We start from the raw sequence: 20,095 nt of genomic DNA, 5'->3' as shown, positions 1-20,095 counted from the left end.
GATTTTGAATTCTCGTTGAGCTTAATTTGAAGATCGGCTCTTTCCAGTAGATTGTTTACAAAATACAAAAACCTCCACATCTTTGAATATTCGTTTAACTGTTCAAATGTAAGATATTTTTTTAGGAATATAATTACACGTTATCAGTTGATTATAATACAAAAAGGAATACGCCTTCACCCAATGAATAGAATTTGCCGAGTACAAATGTTGAGTTTAGAAAGTAGAGGTGCCTTTTGCGTTATAATCTAAAATTTTGTAGGGCCTTTGGCGCTCTAATTTTAAATTTTAAAGCGCCTGTTGCGCATCGAGCAGCGCCCAAAATAATTTGGCGCCCGACCCAGCCCCCCCCCCTAAAACCGGCACTTATATATATTATTTTACAACAATGTGAATCGAAATAAACAATAAACTAATTTTTTTCAATTTATTGACTTAGGTCACTTTTACAATCATTAGCACATACGTATATCATTTCGTGGTAAATTTATTTGTGAAATTACCACTCGCATGCACACTTATTTGTAGAGCTAGTTTTTAACGTTTTTAGTTTTCAAAACATGCAATACATACTCGACTTAGACAATGGTGTCACAATTTAAATTTGCAACGGTATGCATTAAATTTGTGTTACATAAAAATTCAAAACAATTCTAAACATCTATACCAGGGCTATTCGACATTCCCGAGTAATATGTTATATTTACATATATTAAGCTAATAGTTTGATTACTTTCCTTGTCGGTGATGCTTTGTAAATAAGAATGTTAAAATAGTCTCATTTAAAAATACATATTTTTTTATTATTACTTTAGACATTTAAATATTTGTATTTCAACTCCATCTTTGGTGAAAAACTTTGTAAAGATGGTTAAGATTTTACAATTTTTTTAAAACTTTGTAAAGATTGTTAACCTGGCTAAGAGTTTCTGTAGTAAAACATACGTTTTTAAAATACTAATCATCTTTTAGGGGCTCTGCGACATGGCCGATTTTAAGTCGCCATCTTGCGAGTTCATTATTATTCACGGTAATCATATTAATTAGTTGTGCCTTAAACCACACCGTCATTTCATTCCTTTCGCCCCCATAATCTTATTATCCCCCCCCCCCCCCCACTGTGTATTGTATTATATTTACAGGGCCAGCCCGAGGGGCGGCTGGTACGGGCAGTCACCCCGGTGCTGAAAATAAATTTCAATATGTCAATTAGTGTTGTTGTTTTTTTGATATTGAATGCATTTTATTAAATCATATTGTGTAGCATTTATTAATAAAAAAGGGGAAGGCGGGGGCGCAAATTTTAGTTTTTGTCTGGGACGCTGAAGATCCTCGGGCCGGCCCTGTATATTTTTAAGCATTTATTGAAATACATAATCTATTTTTTATTTTATTTTTACATACATATATACTATATTTTATACACATATATATATATATATATATTTTTTTTTTTTTTTTTTTTACTAGAAAGGCCTAACAGGATAGCCCCCAATGCGCCTTCCTGGCCAACTACAAACAGCGATATATATATGTGAAATTTATAAAATGGTTTTTCTAATAATAATTCTTTTTTTGGTATCAATTTTGTAATTTAATAAAACTGTAAACTTAAATCGTCAATATTAGAGATATTGAAAAAAATTAAATTTGCGAGACATTTATGGACAAATTTGCAGCCTTTTAACCACTTCATCGCCATAAGCGCACCGGTGCGCGCTTCCTCATATTTAAGGCTGCGACTCGAAATTAATTTTGGTTTCTTCACAGTGACATCTAAAAATATACTGTGATACTAATGAAATTGAAAAAAGTCAATATTTTTCGTTAGTTTGTGATATATTCAAGAGGTAGTGTCAAGGGTTGGCACTAAACACGTATAATAAAATAATCGAATCGGTTTCAACAAACGTGTGGCGATTAAGTGGTTAATACGAATCAGCTGCTGAAATTCGAGCTGCTGAAAGCTTGAAAATTGCGAGAATTGAATAAAAGTTGCCAATTTGTCAAAGCATTTTCAATAAAAATCAGATGAATTGACAAACTCTGATAAGAAACGATCGACCTGGAGCCACAAACCAAGGTCTGGCCAGCAGCAACCAGCGGGACTCGAAGTCGTGACCACTATGTTCGAAAGCATATGTATGTACATATATGCTAACCACTAGTGCACGCTGCTGGTTACGTATGGCTTTTTAAACTTATTCAGCTGCACTTCAAAGCCCACAATTACTATCGATTAGTAGCGAACAACAGTACCATTGATCAGGTGTTATTTTTTGTGCTTTCAAGTCAAACCACAATAGATCGGGTCAATTCGTATGGTATCTTATCTTACTCCTATTTATGTATAATCGTATCTTACCCCTATTTGCTACCATCGCGTGGCGATTCCGATTCATATATGTATGTATAAATGTATTTGCAAATGATGATGGGCTTTTAATAGCATGCCGTGTGCTCGAATGTACATATGTATATTATGTGTATATGGATAAATGCTTTTCAACTGAACTGACCTAAAAAATAGATGTATCGTTAGTTCATATTCATATTAGTGACCGGTCAGGTTCTTTTATTGACGAGTGTTCAATTTTAATTTTTTAAATGTATAATTACATATACTTTAATTTCTTTTGTTATTTGATTCTAGAATTTACTGGATTTAATTCCTAGAATAAAAGTTTATGTGTGAAAGTTTGCATTTCTTATCGCATATGCATGATTTTTATTTGCCTATATGTACATACAGTATACTCTCGAATATGAGGGCTAATGCTGGGGAGGAAGGGCACGGATAATTGAAAAACACGGATAATCCGAATCATCAAATTTTGACTTGGTTTCGAATATAATATCATATTTACAACACAAACTTTTGTTTCATAATTTTAATACTCATTATTTATTAAGAAAAACGCTCATAGTTAATCAGATAAGTGTTCGTTAGTAATTATATGTAGTACTAGTGTTGTACCGTTTTATGACTAATGTAACCACTGGTATCTTCTTTACTTGTAGAGTCACTCTCATTTTCTTCCTCTTGAGAAACAAAAGAAACGATATCTGCATCATCCATGCGTATAAAACCTCGATCACTTAAATCGTAATTGAGCCATGAGCCACTCCTTATCCACGTTTTCAAAACATTTCAAATTTTACAATAATCCATATATTTCACATATGTATGTATATCATTTGTTTCATTCTCTTCAGAATCCACTAAATCTGTTTCCATGTCAGGAAGAATCTTTCTCCATGATCGAACAAGTGTTACTGGCTTTACTTTTGACCGAGATTGTGTTATTACTAGTCACCGGAGCCTGAGGGGGCCGTGTATTGTTCAAAGGTTGTAAATGCATTGTTAAAGGTTTGCCGAACCTTTTTTACAAAGGATTTACAACAATGGAACAATCGATAGCACTGTGACTATCCTACCTCTAGTTATTACGTGTATAGCAGTGGTTCTCAAGTGCGGCCACTAGTGGATTTTACTGCGGCCACCAGCGACTTAGTAGTAAATAATACTAATATTTAAAAAATATATATATATATATATATATATATATATATATATTTTAAAAACTACAAAAAAGTAACTTAACAATAGAAGAAACCAACCTCATCATTGACAAACTAAAATATATAGCGAAAAGCCTTGTGACAGAAGTTGAAAATGACAATTTTTCAATTTTATCTTCTGTTAGTGATTTGATAGATAAGATGACAGACACAACTTCAAAATTAAAATAATAGAGTGTCTTAAATCTCCGAATCTGGAACTTGAAAAAGGTTCGAAGAATTTAATATTTTTAAAACTGTTTCTTTTGTATCTTCCCCTTTTATTATGATGACAAATGAAAATTTCATAGTACTATAAAATAGATTAAAATCATTTTCAGTATTGAGATTAATTAACTGGGCTAACGTAAAATATGCATTATTAGAAATTAGTCATGATCGAGTACTTAATAACCATTTTAATAATATTTCGGTTCAAAAATTTTAGTCGGAAATATACGTTGACAATGAAACAAACCAATATAAAGATTTAGCAACAATTGCTTTATTAATATTGTCTATTTTTCCCACTACCGTATATTGCGAAAGATCATTAAGTGTAATGCACTTTATTAAAAACAAATTTAGAAATCAGATGAAAGACGCAAACTTAGAAGCAGGAATGCGGCTTGCATTGGAAGAAAGGAGTATTGAGCAATTTCCATTTGCATTATTATTTAATAAATAGATTCCAAAATGTTAAAATTTCTTTTATTTTATGAATAAATTGATCCACTTTTTTTGTAACTTTAATTTATTTGATTAAATTTGGTGCGGCCACCAGACATTTCCATGGGACCACTATTATAACCTGTGCGGCCACGGTAAAAGTTCGCCTGAGAACCACTGGTGTATAGCATTCAATATCGTTATTTTTCTCCAGAAATTTGTTCAGGTTGCCATCTTCCTCAACAAGCGTTTTTAGAAGACTGACGATAGAGACGTTTCATTGATGATATAACACCTTGCTCCATGGACTGAATCAAAGATATTAGGGAACAAAAATTTTGTAACCATCATTGTAGTCCATCATTTATTTTTGAACCAATCTTCAAAAATCTTCCCGTCCATCCATGCTGAAGATTTTTCATTTCAGTTGCCTTAAAAGATTGAGGTTTCTTCGCTTTCCCAATCACCAAAAGTTTAATTGCGTTCCTGATGCGTTTCCGCAACACATGACAGGTTATCCTTTCTTTGGACGTTTTATGCTATTTATTTATTTATGAGCGGACTTTTCTCTCATTAAAGCCAGTGTTTTTGTCGGCAAGTACTTCCAGTACAGGCCCGTTTCATCTGCATTGTAGATTTTATCTGATTGCAAATATTCTCGAAATTCGATGCAGAATTCATCAGCAATTGAAAATAATTAAACATACGTATGTTACGAAAAGCATCTGCTCTGAATACACGCACTTGTTATGTACTTCTTCGCTGATCAAAAGCGACTGAAAGAATTAACGCAATAGTAAAAGACATTTAAAAAGGGAACGAAAAAAATTTGTGTTGACATAATTTGTCTCAAATAAAGCATGAATTTCATTGCATGAAATGCAACTTTCGCTTTCACGGCCAAGTTCAAATCTGGCACCACATTGTTGCTTTCAATACAAAGTCTAGAAATACTGCATGTTCGGCAGACTGATTACGAAGAACACTAATAGAACTTTAATTTTGTAGAAGAAGTGGAATTTGTCACCCGGTCACATTGTAGTTAAAGAAAACCTTCAAAAAGACACTACAAAATCTGACATTTTGTGGCAAACATCAATAAAAAAACAAATGTTGTCTTCGCAGCGCGCCCAAAGCTGGTGTGCCCGGGGCATCGATATCCATTTTGCCCTCCCCCTCCCCTGTACGATATTCATATGTGTTATATTGGGGTCTACGTGACGAGCCAGAATGTTAAATTACAGAAAACACAAATATCGGAAGGCAAAGATCGAAAATCGAAAGATCTTAAGTCGAAAGATCAAAAAAACTTTACTCTCTTATTATAGTTTTTTTGATCTTTACTCTCTTATTATAGAAAAAGTGCAAAAAGCATTTCTTCGTTTTCTTTATAAGAAAGAGTATGGGTACTACCCATATCTCTATCCTACTCCTTTCCTTTTGGGCATGCTTGGGTATAATTCCCTTGAACTTCGGAGAAACTTCTCGTTAATTCGTTTCGTTCTCCAGCTATTGCGTGGTAATACGTTATGCCCGTTGTTGCTGGAACAGTTGGGACTTTATGTCCCTAATAATTATGTGCGTGGTAGACATCATCATTTGATGGTTGTACCTGCTGCTCGCACACTTCTTTTTCGAATGGCTCCTATTCCAAGAGCTATTCGACTTCTCAATGAAATCGTTGCTGCTGTCCCTGAATGTGATATTTTCCACCTTGGGGAGCGTAGATTATCGGATATTATTTTAAAATATTTATCTGGTAACCTGCGCTCATCATTACTTTCTTAATTTGAATGTGATGAATGAGTGGAATCTTAATCTACTCTCTTCCATTTGGGCCTCGCTGTGATTTTATTTTTATTTATATTTTGTTTTATTTTATTTTACTTTTTCTTTCTCCTTTGTATATTTTTATATACTATTTTAATTTTGTTCATTGTAAACAAAGAATGGGATTTATGGATTTTATTTTTAATTTTTACACTTTTGTTATTATTTTTCTCTCTGAATGATGTATTATTTTCCTTTTGTTACTTTTTTTTATTATTTTATTTTACCATGTTTTCTGCTTTTGCTTTTTTCCTTTATTTACAGTTTACTTGTTTTTATATCATATTTTTATATCTTTTTCAAATGTAGGCCATTGTGGCGCATTAGGTTCTTCCTGTAATGCCACAATGGTCCAAAACTATTAAATAAAATAAATAAATAAAATAAAAAAAGGGTGCATGGTAAACGGTACATACTCACTTAATTTGCGCGAGCAGGGTACAACAGGAACAAGAGGAACAGGCTTTTCCTCCCGTATTCTGCGCGCGCACATTAATACGGGAGGAAAAGCCTGTTCCTCTTGTTCCTGTTGTATCCTGCTCTAACTAAACTTAAATAATTGGTAATTAATATAATTGATTATTCGGCGCCACGAAAAATGTTTTTACATTCATTTAAAAATAATTTTTACATTTCTCTGGTGCCACCCCTGAAAAAAAATTCGAAGGCGGGCGACCGCCATGACTAGAGGTAGGACCGGTTGTAAATGCTTTGTAAAAAAGGTTCGGCAAACCTTTAACAATGCATTTTCAACATTTGAACAATAAACGGCCCCCTCAGGGTCCGGGCTTTAGCCATACCACTTTTAAGAACTCTCAAACTACGATTTTAATTGAATAATATGTTACTTAAATGATCAATGTACTTATAAAAATGTATTCCATGTTGTTTATTGTGTGTTTTTGAATGCATTGTGCAATTTTTATCGATGCAGTTGCCCATCTTGCGAGTGATATAAAGTTTTTATCGGACATACGTCGACCACCAAGCAGAGAAATGTAATATTAATAGAAGTGGATTTAGATGTTATATTGTTGTCAAGTGACATTCTGTCCACGGACATATCTAAATAATCAGTTAGCATCAGTCGTATTTGACGCTTGGTGCTCGACGTATGTCCGATAGAAACTTCTCTGTTTGTTTATATTACTCGCAAGATGGGCAAGCATCGGTAAAAATTGCACAATACATTCAAAAAAACACACAATAAACAACATGGGATACATTTTTATGAGTAAATTGATCCGATTGTATTCCGTGCGATGTAGCGTATTTATAGAGACGTACCGCGTAAAATTGTCAACAATTATTTATTCTTAAGGACCCCTCTATTCTTATTACATCTCTCTGGCACCAAGCGTCAAATACGACTGATACTAAAATTATTTAGGATTTTCTGGACAACCGTCACTTGACAACAGTATAACACCTAAAGCCACTTCTATTGATATTGCATTTCTCTGATATAAACAGCTTTTCATTTGTTTTTTTCATTGATGTATAATACACATAGATGGGCCCTGACGTGTGATTTTGGTCGGAGATCTTGTCTTCACTAACTGAGGGGTGCGGGGGGTTTAACTAGCGGGGAAGTTGGGAAAAAAATGCTTTTTTTCCCTACGACGCAGCGGTACCTACCTACCTACTAAGAGAAACTGTGCATGTGCATGCATGCATGTATTTTGCATGCGCCAAAAGGGAGACCAGTATAAGACGTGAGGGCGGATCTAGTGTAGTGATCAATGGTTTTTTTTATTAAATTTATTTGAATCGAAAAAAAATATATCGAATCGTCGTCCATATTTACAAAGTCTCTTTCGAAATTATATATTAGATTAGTTTTTAATAAAATATGACCTGGTCGCTTTTGGGGGGCCAAGCCCTGGTTATTAGCATCAGCATCAGGCTTGGCCCCCAAAAACGACCAGGTAATTTTTTTTTTATAAAATTAACAGACAAAACCTGTATATATATATATATATATATATATATATATATATATATATATATATATATATATATATATATATATATATATATATATGTATATATATATATATATATATATATATATATATATATATATATATATATATATATATATATATATAATAATAATAATAATAATAATAATAATAGCTTTTATTCCAGACGATGAGGAGAATGGTGCAATCCCCAACGCCCATATAAATAATATATAGATAATAAAAAAAGTATTGAAAAATAGTAAACAAAAAATAAATAAATAAATACATAAGTAAATATATATATATATATATATATATATATATATATATATATATATATATATATATATATATATATGTATGTATGTATTTAAACAGATCGGAGAGAACTGGATTGGAATATATAAAAAGAAAAAGACTCGATGGATCGGAACGATGAATGGTGACTGTTTCCGTGCCGAGTACATGTGATCAAATTTTCTTCAGCCTGACGGAAGTATATACCAAAGATGAGAGGTATTTATATTGTACTTAATATGCTAGTTTATTTGAATGATTTCAATATTGTGTCAGAAGTTTATTTTTTGGGTTCGCAGATGGATTTTCGTTGGTTGCGCGGACGACAAAAAGCGATGCTGTTGTTTTGCATATTGTTTGCAGCCGTCGGAGGTGTACTTCTTTATTCTTCGCAGCAGGCATTTGATGATGTCAACAGAACGGCTAGACTGTACGTTTGCTCTATTTTTTATGATTTGTTCAAGTTCAATCGATCAGAGAATAAATTTTAAGTTTATTCTCTGAGTGTCAAGAAATGAACGGTAAATAGGTTGAACATTTAGCAAAAATCGACTTTTGAACGATAGCTTTCAAACAACTTGAAAATACATTCAAATTGTATTTCTTTTGATGCACTTTCGCCTGGGTTAAACCAAGCGATAAATATAAATTCCTTTTTCTGAATTATTAAAATCTATTTTTCTTTTAAAAAACGCATGTACATATAATAATAATATAAATTTTTTACTATGAAAAAATATTTTTCCGGGTATTAATAAAAAAGGCAGCAGTATAGCTCGGTGGTTGCGTTATTGCTAAACTACCGAGAGGTTACCGGGTTCGAGCCCTGGGTTGACCTCGATTGGAATTAATTTATTCAGAATATTTCTGCAGTGCTGTTGGTCAGACTTATATACTTGGATATATTTTGTAATACATTAATACAAAAAATAGTAAAATTTAAAATGTGAGATGGATAACAAGTTAATATTGTAGCACATCGATTTTTTATTACTAAATTATGTTTAGAATGCATCTTATATATATTTTAATAGCAAATGATCTGTTGATCATTTTTTATTTTACAATTTTATTTAATTTTTTTAGTAATTATTGTAAAGGTTGGATATTTTTTGTAATACATTAATACAAAAAATCAAAATGCGAGATGGAGAACAAGTCAACATTGTAGAATATCGATTTTTGATTTTTAAAAGCTTTTTATTATTACTAAATTATGTTCAGAATACATCTTATATCTATTTTAAAATATGTAGCTAATGATCTACTGATCATTTTCTATCTTACAATTTTATTTTATTTTTGTTAGTAATATTGTATAGGTTTTTCATTCTAAATTGACCCTGTTTCATTTCAAATTAAACTTTTTTCATTCTAAATTGACATTGAAAACGGATGAATTTGAAATAAAAAAGATTTTATTTAAAATGAAAAAGGGTCAATTTGAAATGGAAAAGGTTTAATTTAAAATGAAAAAGGGTCAATTTGAAACGAAAAAGGGTCAATTTGGAGTGAAAACCTGTATTATAGTATTGTAATGTTAAATGTATAGCATAATAGGAAAAATACCTCAAAAACCTATTTACAATTTTTTTAGAATATCGATGAAGATAATTATTTTATTTTTATTTATATACTTATACCAGGAAGGCCTAACAAGTTAAGCCAATGCGCCTTCCTGGCCAATTACAAAAAAAAAGTATTAATCATTGAATAAATGAGAAAAAAAACGTTTTTCTTCCTGACTGACGATATATACAGATATGTACATATGTATGTATACATATATGCACACAAATACACATGCATATATGTATGTATATATATATATATATATATATATATATATATATATATATATATATATATATATATGTATATATATATATATATATATATATATATATATATATATATATATATATATACATATAAATAAACATGTACAAACACACACACACATTATATATTTTGTGAATACACATTATATATTTTGTTATAAATGATAAAACTGCATCAATGTATAATTTAACATCGAAAAAATGTTTTTTGTAGCATGTATTGAATGTTTTTATGTTGTTATGGAAATATATGACACCACTGCATATATGTATATGTATATAATATCCATAGTAAAATTGATCAATTAAAAAAATTGGTTTTAGCAAAACGATGTTGACTTTACGACAAAGCTTACTACTCGATCAAGGCAGCAAGTGCAACTTTCCATCGTTGCCGGTGAACTCATCGGTGATGATGCAGTTCATCAAGCATGTCGATCCGCTGAGGTGCACCAAAGGCGGTCCAGATTGGGCTTCATGTAACGTAAGTGCAATTATTTGTTGATATTTATAATAAATAATATTTATTTATGTGTTTGTAATATGTACGCATGTACACAACAATGTTGCAGGGAAACTTGTGTAAAGTCAAATCGGATATTTTATTTAAATACACTTCGATCAGTTGTCAATATAGCGACATTCTTTGGGAGTCTGACTTCTTAAACCAACTCGGCGCTCCTGTCACCGTCAAAGACGGCGATACATATCATTTAAGAGCGTCAGATTTTGTCGAAGTCAATTGTGAAGGTGAAGATGTCGACGCAGGAATTACAGATAGGTTTGAACATTATACATATTGCATATGGTTTTGCCGGGATGTGTATGTTTGTTTTGGTGTACACACATAAATGCTTGCACAAATTTTTTTATTCAATGCATTGAACTAAAATATTTCAATTCCACTCTAAAACCACCAGTTGAAACATCAATAGGGTAGTAATTTTTAAAAATTGCATTAGTTGGAGCCTTGTTTGCTTCTGATGATGCTTCGGCTCACTGCTATTTAATAGCAGCTTTGCTTTTGTGTTGTTATTGTTGTTGATTATGGCTTTTTACTTTATCTACACATGTACGTAATAACACTAGATTAAGTGCTTATCGATACGACGTAAATTTTTTAATTGACCAGAAATGGTACAGAAATGACCAGAAGTGTCCTCTTTTTTATTTTTTTGAATTAAAATATCTCCCAAACCGCACAACAGATCACACTGATTTTTTTTAAAAGTAATAGAAATTACAAACTTAATACACTAATATTTTTACCTAAACCGGAAGTAGTTCTTTCACTCTAGAGAATCGAGGTTTTTTTATGTTTTTCTCAGAAACCTTTCAGTTTATTGAACTGAAATTTCATATCTAGAAGTTTTAACTTAATAAAAAGCTATATACAAAATTTAGAAAACACTCGTCAACCGAAAGTGGTAGTTTACTTTTGATCGATTTTTATTCCACTATTTTTTTTCGGCCCTTTAAATATGTGTGCTCTTCACGAGAAAATTCAAGTACAATCCTTGTATCAATGTGATGAAAATAAAAAAAAATCATCAAATTAAATCAACCGGAAGTGGGATTGCTTCCTCTTAGAAAAGTCAAAAATGTTCGGACCACACGATTTTTCCACACCCCTGAATGTATCAAGCTGAAAATTTATATTTGTATTCTTCATGTACTAACTTAGAGTTGATATGATGTTGGTCAGAATTTGTAAACCGGAAGTAGTAATTGTTTTTAAAACAATATTTCATTATTTTATTTTGAACTTTTAAATTATGTTTATACTCTTGATATTTAATGTGTATAATATTTATAGTGATTTTAAGTAATAAAAAAAATTTGAATACAATCGAACAACCGGAAGTAGAACTTTTGTCTTGTGTAAGTTTCCCTACATTTGCGCTCAATTTGTATCGAAATGCTCTAATAGCCGGTTTGTGTGAACTTGTATGCATGTTTGCTTATCAAATTTTGCTTTTTATATTCCTCAAATACATAGACAAAGTCGTGGGTTGGTCACATCTGAATTTTTTATTTTTCTTTGCAGTTGGACAGGTTACCTTATAGGCATAAGACGAGACGATAGTATCAAAACTCGCCTATCATGGGACAAACTAAACGGCGAAGCAATGAGATACAACGTTCTGATGTTCGGGTTCGATTCATTATCACGAAATACTTTTGTAAGAAAGCTGCCAAAAAGTCACAAATATTTGATGGAAGTACTGAATGGCCACGTTTTGGAAGGGTAATTATAGGCAGCAAACAACCTACTTTTAAAAAAATAGCTCAAATTTATTAAAATATTAATTGTTTTAGATACAATATCGTCGGTGACGGTACACCTCAAGCTCTGATACCGATATTGACTGGTTGCACCGAGCTGGAGTTGCCCGATACGAGGAGACGCATGGGAAAGTCAGCCTATTATGTCAACACATACCCACTGATATGGAAAAAGTTCGCTGATAACGGGTAAAATTACATAGAAACAAGGGGGCGTATTTCATTTGTGTCACTCGATAGGCTCGTTGATGATTGTGATCATTTTCAGATATGCGACGGCGTTCTACGAGGATACGCCCAACGTCGGAATATTTACATATCGTTTGAAGGGCTTCAGCCCTCGACCCACCGACCATTACATGAGGTCGTACTTTGTACACACCGAGTCGAAGCAGAGCAAATGGAGTAAATATTGTAACGGAGATGTTCCTAGACATAAGCTCATGCTCAATTATACAAGACAGGTATAATTTGGTGTCGTCTAATAAAGCACCACACATAGATATGAAAAACAGTTTTTAGCCTAACAAAAGATTGTTTTGTCTCTCTACTGTTTGCTTAGTATGTGTTGTTTGTATTGAATTGTTTGATTTTAGTTTATGGAAAGTTATGCTGATTCGCCGAGGTTTGTGTTTGCTTTCCACGGTGAGCTGTCACACGATGATTACAATTTGGTGCAAGCTGCGGACGATGATCTCCTCGAGTGGATGAGAGGATTGAAGAAGTCTGGTCTGCTCGACAATACGATTTTCATCATGATGTCTGATCATGGCCATCGGTAATATTGATCGAATTTTCATTTTTTTTATCGACCGATTCATACAATCTTAAAAAAATAAATGAAATATTGTAGTATTTTTCAAACCGAACAAAATGGAAAAGTTTGAAAACGATCGGAAGAGTGTGAATGTAAGACCCAAATTTCGTCAGACGAAAAATCGAAAGCAACCCTATATGAGGCTTGTAAAAATCGAACTACAGATTAGTATTTTTTATCAGTTTTGTGAAGACGGGAATTTTGTGAACGTTTTTTGCCACGTGGCTAGAAGAATGGACGAAAGGTGGACAAAAGAAGTGCTAGAATGGTACCCGAGAGAATTCAAAAGGCTAAAAGGAAGGAATGGGTAGACGAAATTAGGAAAATGTGTGCAGTGAGATGGATTAGAGTTGTGCAAAACAGAGACGAGTGGAAGCGTTTTGGAGAGGCCTGCATCCAGCAGTGGATGGTGAATGGCTGTAGATGATGATGATTTAAAACTTGTCTGAACGTGCGCTGCTGTATAGTATGAATAGAAGTAGTCTTTTCCGTACACTGCTGTGCCGGGCTGTTGATTTGCAGTTTTGGATAGTATTATAAGGGATGAAACGAATGAGACGACTGGCATGTTGATGCACGTGCTTTTATTATGGTAGCCGAAGGCGGAGTGAGGTAGCAACTCAGAACATGGGCGAGTTGGTCCCAACTCGCAGGAAGGTGACCGAACTCGACCATGTCATATAGCGAGCCGCCACAGTATGAATAGACCTTTAACAATGACACGAAGACACGCACATTCACAGCTGGAGTCTAGGCATGCCGTGCCGTATGATTCTGTGTGTCTGCCGCTTAGTACATATTGTTGCGTAGGGGTAGGTTCAGGATCCAAATTAAAGGCCAAAGTCGCTTCACAGCATATATTCAACAATAAGAGAGGTGCACACTAACTCACCGCTCACCCCAAAATAATCTGATCTACTATGTGTACCTCCTTGTAAAGGACAAGTTGGCCAACACAGCTTCCCCGATCCATCAATGTGTCTATTGTCTAGGCACTTAAAGCTCTACCCTGGCGAGTCTGTTGTTTACGTCTGTTGTTAAGCACTCCAGCGTACCCTTAAAGGTCTGTTCATACTTAGTCAGCACGTACCGACTTCAGCAGGTATCCGGCCGTACGAAAAGTATTATTTGGTACAATTTGTATGGGTATATTCATACCAACCGTCACGTTTACGCCACGACAGGCTTACAGTAGTACCCGACATTTCCTGTTCATACCTTACAGCAACATCCGTCAACGTATCGTATCCGTTTTTTTGGCCATCGTGGAAATATATACGCGAATTACGTGCCATGAGTCTGCCGCTTTGCTGTTTTGGACCAATTATCGATAGTGACAGTTGACAGCTGTTCAATATTTCGACATGGTTTTGGCGCAAATATTTAAAAAAAATTTTTTACGGAAATATTAAAAAAAATTTTGTCCACAAGCTCCTTATACAGTGTCCAAAACTCTCCTTCGGTTTTTCTATTTTTTAACATGGGATGCACATCAAAACGCCTCCGTGCTTTTTTATTGCCTTCTTGAGCTTCTTCTTCCAACAAAAACGCGATTATACATAATTTTTCTTTCGATAAACGCCGAAACATTTTTGCTGACTTGTATTCTGACGCGTAGCTACGAATGCACGTGTATGCATTCATATTGCAAGTACTCGACAATACAACGTAAGCAATATTGCACCGTATCGTCATGGCCTCTAATGTATCAGTAAGCCGATTTTGCCTTGCACTCGGCCAAATTGCTGTAAACGTGACGTGACCGCGACGTGTAGGTAGATATGAATAGAAATGCAATAAAATGATATATTTGAAACGGAGTCGTGCAGTGCTGTTAAGTATGAACAGACCTTTATTCGGGCACTTTCTGAGTCCCGTTAGCCTAATCCGTTGTCTCTATTGTTCACCCACGAATGCACTTAGACAGTGGATACTCTCTCTCATGTTCCGACGTTACATTATGTATGTATGTTTTAAGTAAAATCAATCGGAAGCGTGTTTACTTTTCAAAAATCTTCTCATCGTTATTTCAGATTTGCCAGCGTAAGGAATACTCTTCAAGGCAAACAAGAAGAGCGACTGCCGTGGTTTTCTTTCGTCCTACCGCAGGACATACGCTACATGAGGCCAGGTGCTTTGGACAACTTCAAAGAGAACACGAAGCGGCTAACCACACCGTTCGACATACATGCAACATTCATGGACATCTTGGGAATGAATCCTCACGAGAATTACGAAATCAAAAGCAAATATCCACCACGCTCACTGTCGCTGTTCGGACCTGTAATTTAACTCACTCTATCATTACATCATTATAATATGAATCTGCTTACTGAACAATTTGAACATGTGATCCATTTTAGATATCGATAAACAGAACGTGTGGCCAGGCGGGGATCGAACCACATTGGTGCGCTTGTCTCAGCTGGCATCCGATACCTTTAGAATCTCCCTTTGTACAGCGACTAGCTGAAGAGCTGGTCGCCGCCATCAACAAATATGTTTCACCGTATAGGTAAATGTCATCCTGTGGCTTTCCTGGAAGTTTGTTAATTGTTTAAAAATGAATTTTCGTTTGCCTGTAGTGCTTTTTGAATGTTAAGTAGTGTACTGGGGTCTCTATGGGTGAAATCACACAGAGAGGTACGTGGCACGTGTTTTTTTTTTTAGATACTCTAGCATGCAAAATACATACCTGAGACACGCAGTCCCTAAAATCACCCCCTGGAGTGTTTTCGGTGATATTTTGTCCTTGTATTGATATAAGCTTGACAGTGATTGATAATGGCTAATCCTATATTTGAAGAAATTTATGAGAAACTTGTCGAAATAATAAGATCGTTCGAATTAACAATGAATTGGGAAAGCTCTTTCTTGACTGGAAGCCATGAAGACGTGCCATGTTTGAATGTGTTTTCGCCCTATTGGGGATCTGTATCTTGAATTTTCTTTTGTTCATTTATTATTCTTGAAACCGTTTATATTCAGCTGAAATGATCATGGATAAATTATAATTAGCCAGCAGTATAGCTCGGTGCCACCACCGAATATAGCACATTTTTAATTGTGTATTGTTTTCTATTTACTGTATATGTTACAGTCGAAGTGTATTTTCATTTGTAATATATTTCAACTGGCGTTTTGGGTCATTCATATTCGAATATAATTAAACTAGTAAATTATATCTCTACAAGCGCAAATACACCTTCAACAATGTGCGCCAGTTGTAATATAGCAGTTGAGTTTTGACAGCTCTGATGTTTTTACGAATGCTTTAGAATTCAATAATGCGTTAATATTTGCTAGATATTACGGATAAAGGTAATGAGTACCGTATTATGACGAATCTAAGAATATGTTCAAAATAAAAATGTGACTTTCCAACTCAATTTACTAATCAAGTGACGTTTTCACGAAAGCCTAACCTCTCCATCTTACCTGGTACCAACTTATAGTCGAATTCTGTTGTCAGTTGTTATATATTTTGACCAGTTGGAATGTAATTCACTGTATGAATCAACTTACGTGGGTTAGACGAAATATATTACAACTGAAAATACACTTCAACTATAACGGTAATTGGTACCAGGTTAGACGGAATATATTCCAACTGGAAAATACACTTCAACTGTAACATATCCATTTAATATGTTGTTAGTGATCGTTGCGCTGTTCTCACTTTGGAAAAAATCGAATGGGCTATGAGCTTGGCTCCGACTGATGGCTTGCTGACATTTAAGAAAACTATGGATAAAGACGGCTTCCTGCCCGATCTTTCTGCTACGACTGCCGACGTTACTAACGTGTATCAAATTAAGGTGTGCATATTTTGTATCAGTTGAAGTTCGTCGTTTTTGATTCGATTTTAAATGTGATGTTTTATTATTCAGGTACGTCTGATGCCGGGAAGTTCGCTGTTCGAGGCGAGTTTGACTCACATAGTCGACGATGACTCGGTCAGTATCAAACTGTCTGACATATCTCGGATCAATAAATACGGCCAGCAGGCTAGGTGTGTGTATCAGGATCAACCTCAATTGAGAAAATATTGTTATTGTACAAGAGACTGAATTAAAATTTCATATTTGTATATTTCCATATTGCACTTTTTTTTTGTATTTTTACATGTAGGGTTTTCACCTTACGAAGGCATATTTTATAAACTGTTTTAGTGACCAATAATTGTAATTATCTTATATATTGAGGACATCTATATATATCAGAATAATCAAATTGATTTCGCTATAAAAGGTTTCGCAACGCAATGCATGCGGTGAAAACGTACCGTGGAGCTGATGCCAATTCAGATCATTGCTTATTGGGAGCAAAAATAAAGTTGGGCCTAATAATGTGAAACGTAAAGGAGGTTTGTAAAAAATATACATAAAAAAAAGGAATCCAAAAAGCGCTTTAATCTGGAACTACTTAAAATGTCAGAGATGTCAAGAAACCTTGCTCGTAATATTAACCACTAAATGAAAAACATAGATTACAATACAATGACAGAAGACAGAGTAGATGATGAGTAGACTGGTATAAACTTAAATAGGCTATCGATGAACCTAGCAAGGAAATATTAGTCAAAGATACCAATTTAACAAAAAAAAATGAATGGATGACGAAAGAAATTCTAGACTTAATGGACCGCCGTAGAACATTTAAAAAACAACGCTCCATATAAAGATAACGACTGCTTGATTCGCAAAAAAATAAAAGAAGCGAAAGAGAAGGACTCGGAAGAAAAATGCAATGAAAATGCACTAACAAATAATAAAACAGCAACAAATCAATCTATTTGAAAAACAAAGATGGAAAATTTGCAAGCAATACGGCTGAAAAATGTAATATTTGGAAGGAATACGAGTATATAGAAGAAAATTTTCAAACACAATGTACTGCAACAGAAATAAGGGAAATAATTCAAATATCAGGTCTGAGTATATTGTAATCTGAGGTTGAAAATGTAATCAAAAAGGCCAAAAATAAAAAAGCTCCAGGAAAGGATTCTATTCCTGTAGAATTATTAAAATTATTGCATGAAGACGGCATTCGAATAGTGACAAAACTTTTCAATCAAATATATGAAACTGGTAAAATCCCTAAAGAATGGTTGCACTTGACATTTATTCCCTTCCCAAAAAAAAATAAGCCAATCGGCTGCAATGACTATATAGATTGATAAGTTTAATGAGAGCCACACCCTTAAAACAATTCTCAAAAACATCCATGAAAGAATAAGGTGTAAGTGCGAAAGCATGATAAGCGATTCACAATTTGGATTCATAGGAGGATTGGGAACAAAGGAAGCGTTGTTCCGCATGAACGTACTCCTACAAAAGTGAAGGGAATTCAAAAAGAGGATATACGTCTGTTTCATCGACCTTGAAAAGGCATTCGATAGAGTGGAACACGACATATTAATCCATGCACTAAACCAAACTGGGATAGATGCAAAGGATATCGCCCTTTGAAGAACCTACATATACTGGAATCAATCTGCTGTTGTGAAGGTCAAAGACTTGGAAACCGAAAAAGTAGAAATTCGTCGAGGGGTACGGCACGGATGTGTATTGTCGCCCATGCTCTTCAATCTGTATTCGAAAATGGTGTTCAACCAGGCAGTCGATAGTCGAATAGGAGTAAGAATAGGCGGCCAAATTATAAATAATATCCGTTTCGCTGATGATACGGCAATATTGACTGAGAGTGCCGAAGACCTGCAATCGATCAAGCATGTCAAAAATGGGGTCTGTCTATTAATATCAAAAAGACAAAATTAATAGTCATATGTAAAGAAAAGACGGAGCCATTAAACCTGAGTGTGTGCCGACAAATGATTGAACAGGTCGAACACTACAAATACCTAGGAGCAATGATCAATACGGACGTCAGTTCCGAAATGGACATAAGAAGAAGGATCGAAATAGCAAGAAATGCCTTCGGCAGCATGAAAAATGTTTTGTGTTGTCGAAGGTTGTCTATGAAATTGCGCTTAAGAATCTGCGGTCTTATGTTTAGTCGGTGTTGCTGTACGGATTCGAAACGTGGACGCTATTAGTGGCATGCCTGAACAGGATAGAGTCCTTTGAAATGTGGTGTTACCGGAGGATGCTAAAGATCTCATAGAAGGAGCATGTAAGGAACGAAACGGTCCTCCAGCTTCTTCATGAAAAGAGAGAGCTTCTTGACACGGTGAAGCGCCGTAAGATGGAATACTTTGGCCACATTATTCGCGGCCCCAAATATCACCTTCTACAAACAAGCATAGAAGGGAAACGGTGGCTTGGGAGAAAGAAGCTCTCTTGGCTCCGGAACATCAGGTTATGGATGGGACTTCATAGGCCCATGATAGTACTACGTCTGAATACGGATTCGGCATTAGAAGAAGAAGATGGAGACTCTTCGAGGGAAGAAAATCACCCCTTTGAGACTAGTGTTGGTAAAATTAGCCTTCATGAGATAAAAGCAGTGTACATATCTATAGTAGTTTGTTAAGATTTAACATCAGGGTAACAACTGTAATTTATTTGTTTTTGTTTACAAGTCACCCGATACACACTAGTTGTATCTAAATTCTGCCAAATTTTAGTTGTTAAAAAAAATGTTTGTTTTGTGATATTGCAAATTGACATATCTTTTATATGGCGTTTTATTTAAGGAGCATTGTGAGTTCAATTTTTGAATATTGTATATATTTCGAGTGAAAAATTGAGTACCTTTTATTAAATAAAAACAATTAGTTAAGTCTACAACTTTGGGTGTGTAAATATATTATTAAAAAAATAGTTTTACTATATTATACTAAAAACACACACACACGAGTCTAG

General features: G+C 34.2%; 1 protein-coding gene across 13 annotated transcripts in view; it reads left to right on the top strand.

Annotated features, from left to right (window-relative positions):
* Positions 1-18,398, top strand: part of LOC143917050 (uncharacterized) — a 32,596-nt gene extending 14,198 nt beyond the window's left edge. For 4 of the 13 annotated variants that reach the window (XM_077438428.1, XM_077438427.1, XM_077438432.1 and 1 more), the window contains 13 exons: positions 8,212-8,273; positions 8,406-8,543; positions 8,604-8,754; positions 10,490-10,649; positions 10,738-10,946; positions 12,213-12,413; positions 12,485-12,640; positions 12,720-12,915; positions 13,048-13,229; positions 15,302-15,551; positions 15,632-15,783; positions 16,927-17,086; positions 17,159-18,398. In XM_077438428.1, coding sequence (XP_077294554.1) covers positions 8,537-8,543; positions 8,604-8,754; positions 10,490-10,649; positions 10,738-10,946; positions 12,213-12,413; positions 12,485-12,640; positions 12,720-12,915; positions 13,048-13,229; positions 15,302-15,551; positions 15,632-15,783; positions 16,927-17,086; positions 17,159-17,338 — 2,004 coding nt within the window. In that variant the 5' untranslated portion in view covers positions 8,212-8,273; positions 8,406-8,536 and the 3' untranslated portion in view covers positions 17,339-18,398. Of the gene's footprint in view, positions 1-8,211; positions 8,274-8,405; positions 8,544-8,600; positions 8,755-10,489; positions 10,650-10,737; positions 10,947-12,212; positions 12,414-12,484; positions 12,641-12,719; positions 12,916-13,047; positions 13,230-15,301; positions 15,552-15,631; positions 15,784-16,926; positions 17,087-17,158 lie in introns of all 13 variants that reach the window. The other 9 variants (XM_077438434.1, XM_077438437.1, XM_077438436.1 and 6 more) reach the window with 4 other exon arrangements.
* The last annotated feature ends 1,697 nt before the right edge of the window (positions 18,399-20,095 follow it).

This window comes from Arctopsyche grandis, chromosome 9 (genome assembly GCF_051622035.1).
Source record: "Arctopsyche grandis isolate Sample6627 chromosome 9, ASM5162203v2, whole genome shotgun sequence".
Taxonomy (NCBI): domain Eukaryota; kingdom Metazoa; phylum Arthropoda; class Insecta; order Trichoptera; family Hydropsychidae; genus Arctopsyche; species Arctopsyche grandis.
Note: the sequence above shows the minus strand (reverse complement) of the source record. Positions and strands in the feature narration are given on the sequence as shown.